At 40.6% G+C, this 9,511-nt stretch overlaps 2 protein-coding genes across 2 annotated transcripts in view; both read right to left on the reverse strand.

Annotated features, from left to right (window-relative positions):
- Window positions 1-2,692: 2,692 nt before the first annotated feature.
- Window positions 2,693-4,263, reverse strand: LOC110293453 (40S ribosomal protein S19-like). Its single transcript, XM_021161269.2, has one exon. The coding sequence runs from the start codon at window positions 3,393-3,395 to the stop codon at window positions 2,721-2,723; it is 675 nt and encodes a 224-aa protein (XP_021016928.1). The 5' UTR covers window positions 3,396-4,263; the 3' UTR covers window positions 2,693-2,720.
- Window positions 4,264-4,808: 545 nt separating this feature from the next.
- LOC110293455 (zinc finger protein 431-like) overlaps window positions 4,809-9,511 on the reverse strand; it is an 11,935-nt gene continuing 7,232 nt past the window's right edge. Inside the window, exons 2-3 of the mRNA XM_029476455.1 lie at window positions 9,152-9,241; window positions 4,809-7,724 (exon numbers count right to left, since the gene is read on the reverse strand). Of these exons, the coding sequence (XP_029332315.1) occupies window positions 6,509-7,724; window positions 9,152-9,241 (1,306 nt within the window). The 3' untranslated portion in view covers window positions 4,809-6,508. The remainder of the gene's footprint in view (window positions 7,725-9,151; window positions 9,242-9,511) is intronic.

The following is a 9,511-nucleotide window of genomic DNA, read 5'->3' on the forward strand; positions in this document are numbered from 1 at the left end:
TAGAATAAAAGCCAAGTCGCTCCCATATACAGGAATTTACAATGGTTTAGGAAGTAGATCGGGCTGTGGTTTTAGAGTATTGCATTATTTATGAGATGGTTAGCTAGAGTCGAACTCCCTAATTAGAACCATGACTTGAGCATGAAAGCCCTTGCCCTGGGAGTGTAAAGACCTCACACCTGGCTTCTACGACTATAGCTGACCTTAGATAGAGCTGACTTTCTGTCAGTTGTTTTATTGCCCGGTTCCTGCCAGTCTTTGTGTTTACATTCCTTTCTGTTTTGTGTAAGAGTCATTAAGCATCCAGTAACCTCATTTGTACCTTGCCAATGTGTCAACTAACTTCTCTATTTTCTTCTGTATAAAAAAAGTATGATGCTCGATTTGACAAATTACATTCGGATTCAGCACACTGCCTTGTGTCTTGTCTGTTTGTCACCCCATTTTCGCCAACTCTATGCCCATCTGTCCAAGACCCTGATTCCCACGGACTGAGGAGGGCCCATTGGGCCCAGTCCGTGGCAAAATGTAAATCAATAAAATATCCAATAAAAAATAAATAAAGCCGGGCAGTGGTGGCGCACGCCTTTAGTCCCAGCACTTGGGAGGCAGGGGCAGGTGGATTTCTGAGTTCAAGGCCAGCCTGGTCTACAGAGTGAGCTCCGGGACAGTCAGGGCTACACAGAGAAACCCTGTCTCGGAAAACCAAAATAAATAAATAAATAAATAAATAAAAAAATAAAAAAATAAATAAAACCTCAAAGTTCACCTCAAAAAAAAAAAAAAAAAAAAAAAAAAAAAACAAAGAAAATAATAACATGCCTGAAGGAAATGAGGCCAATTTAGGATATGAAAATTAAGTTCAGTAAATGGTTAGAAACACTCCCCCCACAAAATAAATGAAATGAAAAACAGAAATGAAAATGTAGTAAGCTGGATAAAAAAATAACTCAAAAAGATACTGCGGGAGAAAGACTAACAGGCTTGGACGCAAGTTAGAGGGGCTGGAGCCTTAGTTAAAGAAACTGATGACTCACAATGTTAGGAAAGGCACAGTATTATTTAATCCTTGTAGGGGGTGAATAAAAATAGACCAACCCCTTTGGAAAACTGACTAGAGATTTCTGAGAGAGAAAGAGAGGGGTAGGAGGGAGGGAGGGAGGGAGGGAGGGAGGGAGGGAGGGAGATACTACACTGTTCAGCCATTTGTTCTTAGATGGTTTCCTGATTGTTCTCTAGGCTTCTAGGCACCCATGCATATCCGCATAGACTGGGGAAAAGCTTCAGAATTAGCCAAGTTTCTTTAGAAATTCTACCTAAGAAATGTAGTTACTGAGGACCAGGTTTCTCTGGTGGGGTCTGAGGTTCAAAAAGTGTTGTCATTATTGTGAGAGGTTAAAAGAGATCCCACCTCAGGATGGAGGTGACAGCTCAAAAACACAAACCCAGAGCTAGGGGTCTGTCCTTAAAGCACAGGGTTCGAGCCCATGGACACCGTTCGGATGGCAGGGCTCCTTGTTTCCCATTGTTGTTTTATTCTTTCCCATAGTTTGCTTATGCAAAAAATTTTATCACCAGTTAATAGAATCTGCATATGTGAATAGATTAAACACAGTGGCAATTAATAATGCATCCGAGTTAAAGAAAGAAAAGAAAGCCTTTCCCTCGGAGGCATTTAGCTAAGAGTGAGTCCAAATTTGAATTCTCTACTTCATGTTCCCTGTGCCTTCTGTCTCTATCTAGAACATGAGTTTGAATCTGTGACTGCTGGAGGGCTGTCTTGTGTGTCTCCCTGTGTGCCTGCCTTCTGTCTCTCTGTGTATGTACCTGTGTACTGGGTCTGTCTGTTGTCTGTTTGTATCTTCCTGGCAGGCCTTAAGAGCTTTGCAGTCTTCATGGGACAGCAAGGTAAGCATCACTCGGGGAAGGGACAGGATACCCGGCCAGGGAAATCTTTAACAGAGTTTTACAAAGGATTAGGTCACTGGCTCCAAGTGATCAAGATGGCAAACCAACCCCATCACTGTTAATCAACCAATATCCATAAAGGCACGTTCATCTTACAAGGTTGTTTTAGGCTTCTGGACTTGATGCTTTCAGCAAATGATACACATGCATTTTCTGGATAAGGGGCATGGAAAATTACATACCTTATGGTTATAGCTATGCATTAGTTTTGGTTTTGAAAGTTAATAAGGGCTGGAGAGATGGCTTAGCGGTTAAGAGCACCGACTGCTCTTCCGAAGGTCCTGAGTTCAAATCCCAGCAACCACATGGTGGCTCACAACCATCCGTAATGAGATCTGATGCCCTCTTTCAGAGTGTCTGAAGACAGGTACAGTGTACTTACATATAATAGATAATAAGTCTTTTTTAAAAAGAAAGTTAATGAGATATCCAAGGAAAATCAATTTTGCTTTTTCATTGTTCTTTGAAAAACATTTTAAGACAATCAAGTTGAATACACAGCAGGTTATCATGTTTAAATCTTAAAGTTCCTCAAGCTGCATTAACTCTGGCTGTGAGGTTCAGTTAAAGTCCCAGTCTCTTACAATGCAAGATACTTGCATAATATTGCATTGCCACACTTCTGTCAATGCATAGGAAAACACCATGCAGCAAGACTCCATGGAATTCTGCTGCCTACTCTTTGTAAGATGTTTATAAAAAATAAAAATTGAAAAGTGCTATCTTTTTTTTTTTATGAATGAGGCAATTTATTAACCCAGCATCCTTTGTTCTAATGCTTCTTGGTTGGCAGCTGCCACCTGTCCAGAGATCCTGTCCAGATCTCTCTGTCCCTGAGGTGTTAGCTTGCGGCCCCCATCTTGGTCCTTTTCCACCATTTTCAGCCCCTCCAGGGCTTGGAGGACCCGGCGGGTCACACTCTTAGAGCCTCTGCTGAAGTGGCTGGGTCTGACACCGTTTCTCTGCCGTCCTCCATAGATCTTGGTTATGGAACCAACCCCCGCACCACCTCGGAGGTACAGGTGCCGTGCTGTGGAAGCAGCTTGTGTGTAGAACCAGTTCATATCATATGGGGCAAGCTCTTTATGTTTGGCCAGCTTGACTGTGTCCACCCATTCGGGGACTTTCAGCTTCCTGGACTTTTTGAGGAAGGCTGCCAGAGCTCTGACGAACTCCTGCTGGTTAAAGTCTTTTACAGTAACTCCAGAAATCGTGTGGCCTCGGCGCTGCCAGCCAGGGGAATGGGAAGTGCTATCTTCTAAGTATATTAATGTGATTCTAATGAATTCTGAGTGGTGAAGCAGCTGGAGTTCCAGATGATCCTGTCTTGTACAGAAAAGAACCTTTACGTACAGGCCCTGGGTTACATCCAACGGAACTGTGGGCCAAAGGGACTTTATAAAAATACCCAAACAATTCAGGCCCATGAAAAAGGGGTTGGTCTCCACAAACTGACAGAAGTCCTCATTGCTAAAGACAAGACTATTCAAGCCTATGACCTACCATGTGGCTAGCTCTTTACCTCTCTGCTCCTGTCCCCACCTATCTGTCCTCTTCTTTGTCCCCTATGACATCTCTTCCACCCACTTTCCCCTGCCTGCATCCCTCTCTGCTGAGGAGTTCCACCCTCCAATTCGTGTCCCAGGGATTGGATGTCACGTTTTTCTTACAATCTCCCAGGTGTGAGACATCACCAGAACTTCTGTGGATTGTCTCTAGGCAGAGAAGTTCATCTTTAGATTGCCTCTAGGCATAGAGAATGACCTGACCTTCAAGTATCTGAGCAGGCTTGGGAAGACAAGTATTTACAAAAGTAAGGCTGGTGATGGAACATAAAAATGACAATATCCAGATCCTGCTAGCATTTAGCTCTCTGACAATATAGCAATCAACATAAGAAAATACAGATACACTTGCATACAATGTGAAGGAGAAGTCACCTCAAGACATGTGCAGTGTTCATGCAAAGCCAGAGGACACTGACGCCCATGGTGTGGAATGACACTTTAATGTAGAGTAGTCTGGCTTCAAATGAAAGGGAATACACCTGCCCCAGGGATCTGAATTCTGAGATTATACCAGCATCACTACCCCTTTTTATGGCTATACAGTCACGTAATGTAATCACACTTTGCATATCTAAACAACATTAATTTATGTTCTGGAAAACATCTTTTGACTCTTTGTATTTACACTAACGTAACACTAACACCCTAAGAAGTAGAGACATCCATAAAATGTATTTTATGGTGGCGCACGCTTTTAATCCCAGCACTCGGGAGGCAGAGGCAGAGGCAGGTGGATTTCTGAGTTCGAGGTCAGCCTGGTCTACAAAGTGAGTTCCAGGACAGCCAGGGCTGCACAGAGAAACCCTGTCTCGAAAATCAAACAAACAAACAAACCTGTTCCCACCCATAATAAGGAGAAGCCTGCCTGCTCTCTCTACTCTCTATATGGATTCTTCTTTTTCCCTCCTCTCTGCACTTTGTGTATTACTCTCATAATTTCTAAGTTCCCTTTTAATTTCTAAGTTCTACTCTACTGTCCTTCTTCCTCCTCTTAATCTTGCTCTCTGCTTCTGCTTTGGGGTTATAATACCCTCTGGTGTAATAACACCCTACAATGTAATTGTTCCTAATCTTTTGTACCTTTGCAAGGAGAATAGATCATCCTGGCAAACGTGGTGAAAAGAGGAAGCTGGGGGGCTTGGGGGACAGGTACTGGAGAGATGGCTCAGTGGTTAAGAGCACTGGATGCTCTTCTAGAGATCCTGAGTTCAATTCCCAGCAACCACATGGTGGCTCACAACCATCTGTAATGGGATCTGATGCCCTCTTCTGGTGTGCACTCATAAATAAAATTTTTAAAATGTAAAAAAATTAAATAAATAAATAAAAATTTAAAATCAGCACAATGCAATCAGGCTAGGGGGATGGATATTTCCCAAGACCAGTTGTGAGGTGAAGGTCACTGGGCTGAGTTACACAGGCAGCCTGATTTTGATAATCACATCATGGCACTATGTTATTTGGCAGCTTTAAATGCTTGCGATGCGGTTCAAGGTTCAGGAAAGGGGTTTGAGTGAGTCGTTTACTAAAATTATACACAGCCCAAAAGAAGCCTTCTCTGATGTTTTGCAAAAATTTACTTCAGCTGTAAATGGAATAGTATCAGATTTAGGAGTCAGAAAAATGCTAATTGTAAAATTTGGCTTTGGAACATGCTAATTCAGAATGCAAAACATTGATTAGACCTTCACAGGCAAGCTCAGCACCAACAGAGGAACGGATTAGAAATATGGGTGATACTGGATCTCAAGTTTATGATGCCACTCTGATAGGAAAAGTCATTTCCCAAAGTTCAGGAAACATCGAAATGCCAGCTGTTCTCTCATTGTGGTAAGCCTGGACGCCTGACAAGGGATTGTAGGCCAGGCATTCCAAGAAAGAATTTTTTTTTTTCCAAAAGGAAGGCCCCAGCCTTCTAGAGTATGCAAAAGGTGTGGCAAAGGTCAGCACTGAACTAATGAATGCAGATCCAAAAGTGATAGGCAAGGTAAAGCTTTGCCTTCAGAAACACCCTCTGCGGCCCAGAATCAAATTCAGTTCAATCCTACCCTGTTAGTCTCAAAGAAACTCACCCATAACAACTAAACAAGTTAATGCCTGTTGTTAAAAAACAACACTAGCCTGCATGTGATCAAGGTCAGAGTCACTTCTGTAGATAAGTGAACAAATTCAGGAGAGATCAGAAAACAGGTATTTTCGCCAACTGCTAGAAATGATGAAAAACAAAAGCTGGAAATACAAATAGATGGCACTGCAACTGAAGGTTTGGTACACACAGGAGCGGAGGTAACAATAACTTCACCAAAATCTTGGCATCTAGATTTGCCGCTTCAGGAGGAAAATATTCTTTACAAAATTATAAAAATAGAAAAAGGGAACATTACCCAATTCATTATATGAAGCCACAGTTACTCTGATACCCAAAGCACACAAAGACTCAAAGGGGAAAAAAAAAAAGAGTATTATAGATCAATTTCCCACATGAGCACAGATGTAAAAATAGTAAGATACTTGCAAATTAAAAGAAAAGGCCAAAAGTATCACATATGATGTTCAAGTTGGCTTCATCCCAGAGATGCAGAAATGGTTCAACATGCAAAAATGAGTGGGGGAAAAAAAGTGCAACCAAAATAGTGACATCACAATGCTTGAAGAGATTGTTGACACACTGTTACACTTTTGTCTCTAGAATAAACAATGCTGTGTAACTGAATGTGTGTTGGCTAAAGATCACACCAAACCCCTTCTAGTCATAGACTTCCTTCCGTAGTTCTTTCAGAACCTCAACGACTACTGGGATATGCAGTCTTTAGCAGATTGACCACACACTGCAGATTTTCCTCTTGTATAGACACAATGAAGAACAAAACTTTACCACACTCACTAAATTTGTGGGGTTTCTCTGTAGGCTGATTTTTCTCATGATTTCTAAGGCTACTACTATATGCAAAGGCTTTACCATATTGCTTTGCTTATTCAAAGTGTTTCTCTCCAGTGTGCGTTCTTTTGTGTATTCTGAGATAGCTGTTTTGTGAAAAAGCTGAACCACACTGATTACATTCATAGGGTTTCTCTCCAGTATGCGTTCTTTTATGTCTTCGAAGGTGACTATTATCTGCAAAGGCTTTACCACATTGATTACATACATAAGGTTTCTCTCCAGTATGTGTCCTTTTGTGTATTTGGAGACTATGTGATTGAGAAAAGACTTTATCACATTGATTACATTTGTAAGGTTTTTCTTCAGTATGAATTCGTTCATGACATTGAAGATGATAGTAACGTGCAAAGGCTTTTCCACACTGACTACATTCATAAGCTTTCTCGCCAGTATGTGCTCTTTTATGTATCTTAAGATTAATGTTTTGTAAAAACGCTTTATCACATTGATTACATTCATAGGGTTTCTCTCCAGTATGTGTCCTTTTATGTATTCGGAGATTACTATGCTGTGCAAAGGCTTTATCACACTGGTTGCATTTGTAGGGCTTCTCTCCGGTATGTATTCTTCTATGTATTCGAAGTTGACTTTGATCTGTAAAGGCTTTCCCACACTGATTACATTCATAGGGTTTCTCTCCGGTATGTGTTCTTTTATGTATTATGAGATGACCATTTTGCGCAAAGGCTTTATCACATTGATTGCATTTGTAGGGTTTCTCCCCGGTATGTGCTCGTTTATGTATTCTGAGATTAATGTTTTGCAAAAAGGCTTTATCACATTGATTGCATTTGTAGGGCTTCTCTCCAGTATGTGCTCGTTTATGTATTCGAAGTTGACTTTGATCTGTAAAGGCTTTCCCACATTGATTGCATTCATAGGGTTTCTCTCCAGTATGTGTTCTTTTATGTATTATGAGATGACCATTTTGTGAAAAGGCTTTATCACATTGATTGCATTTGTAGGGTTTCTCCCCGGTATGTGTTCTTTTATGTCTTCGAAGTTGACTGTGATATGTAAATGCTTTCCCACACTGATTACATTCATAAGGTTTCTCTCCAATAGCTATTCTTTTGTATATTTGGAGACTACTGCGATATACAAAGTCTTCACCATACTGAATAACTTCATAGGGTTTCTCTCCAGTATGAATTCTTTCATGCCACTGAGGATAATGGTGATATGCAAAGGCTTTATCACTTTTATTACATTCATAAGGTTCCTCTCCAGTGGGACTTCTTTCATGCCTGCAGAGATAATTGGCACATGAGAAACCTTTACCACATTCATTACATGATTAAACTTTTTTATCTCTATGACTTATTTTTCACAGTGTAGTCTACTGTAAGGAGGAATCAGACTTTAAGGTTTTATCACTTTGTTTACAATCATGCTACTCCCCACATTATAGGATCTCTTGAGTCTTTGGAGATACCAGTGAGTGTAAGAACATTTATTACATGGCTCCCATTTATAGCACCCCTACATGAGGTTTTTCATACAAGAGAGCTGGAAGAACTCAGAGCTTTTCCACACTGATGCATTCAAAACTTCTCCCATAGTGTGAGTCATACTACATTGGTAAAGTGAACCAGGGCACACAGAAGAATTTCCTTATTGCTAGTTATTCATAGGGATTTTCTGTATTGTGAGTCTGTGGATGTATTCTCAATGAAGTCAGAAAACCAATTAAGAGTAATTTTGTCTATCACATTCAGAAAGTCCACTCAACGTGGGATCTACTACATATCTTCTAATTGTTCTGGGAGAGAGAGAGAGACATCCCTTTTTCAGTATCACTATTCTCACAGGACTTGTATACATTGTCATATATGATAAAACTATGAAAAGAATTACAAATGAAAGGTGTTCACAATGCATTCATACAGGTTGACTTTTTGTTTCTCTTGGATATGTGGTATAGGGATTGAGGTATCTCCACCACAACAACCATCTTGACTCTCATAAACCGCCCTTGTCACTAAATTATTAATGTTACTACAAGTATATGAGTAACACCACCTTAACTATGGGTTATGTGCATATTAGAAGGCTTTGGACACACACACAAACATATATATAATAATAATTATGTATATATGTGTATATGTGTATATATACATATATATATGTGTGTGTATATATATATGTGTATATACACACACATATCACCTATTCATGTGTATACCTTCTGCAATATCTAAGTGGTATGAGACTAAACAGACTGGCACTCCTACATCATAGTTCTTACGGTGCTATGATTCAAATAGTGATATTTGTTAAAGCACTTTTTCCTTCTTTGGGAAATGTCTGGAAATGTTTGAGGTGCATGGTTTGATGAGAATTTAATAATCATCCATACACTTAAAGGAGTGCTTTCTGACACTGTTGCTGTTCTTTAAAACTTCCAGGATGCTGGGCAGTGATGGCACACGCCTTTAATCCCAGCACACGGGAGGCAGAGGCAGGTGGATCTCTGAGTTGGAGGCCAGCCTGGTCTACAGAGTGAGTTCCAGGACAGCCAGGGCTACACAGAGAAACCCTGTCTCGAAAAAAAAACAAAATAGACAAAACAAAACAAAAAAACAAAAACAAAACAACCACAACAACACTTCCGGGACATATTGCAGTTTCTTCAGAGGCACAGTCATAGCAGCTTGTACATGTAAATTACCTTCCACGTCTTCTAGAACGTTGACAATGTTCTTCAGTAGGACGGTCTTGCCAATTGTAGCCTAAAATATAATACCAGAAAATGTCGGATCTATTATTGGAAATATGGCATAATTTAAGTTCCTGCTTCAGTGAGCCTTAGAACTATGCCTGATTTATTCATCTCACTCTTCTTCAGTCACAATTGAAATTACAGAAGAGCATCAATATAAAAGAGTTCTCCCGGCCAGGCGTGGTGGCGCACGCCTTTAATCCCAGCACTCGGGAGGCTGAGGCAGGCGGATTTCTGAGTTCAAGGCCAGCCTGGTCTACAAAGTGAGTTCCAGGACAGCCAGGGCTATACAGAGAAACCCTGTCTCGA

The sequence above is a fragment of the Mus caroli genome, chromosome 4, assembly GCF_900094665.2.
Source record: "Mus caroli chromosome 4, CAROLI_EIJ_v1.1, whole genome shotgun sequence".
NCBI lineage: Eukaryota > Metazoa > Chordata > Mammalia > Rodentia > Muridae > Mus > Mus caroli.

Coding starts and splice junctions, on each gene's coding strand:
- LOC110293453 (XM_021161269.2), bottom strand. CDS start 3,395: ATGGGCCTGAATTGTTTGGGTATTTTTATAAAGTCCCTTTGGCCCACA.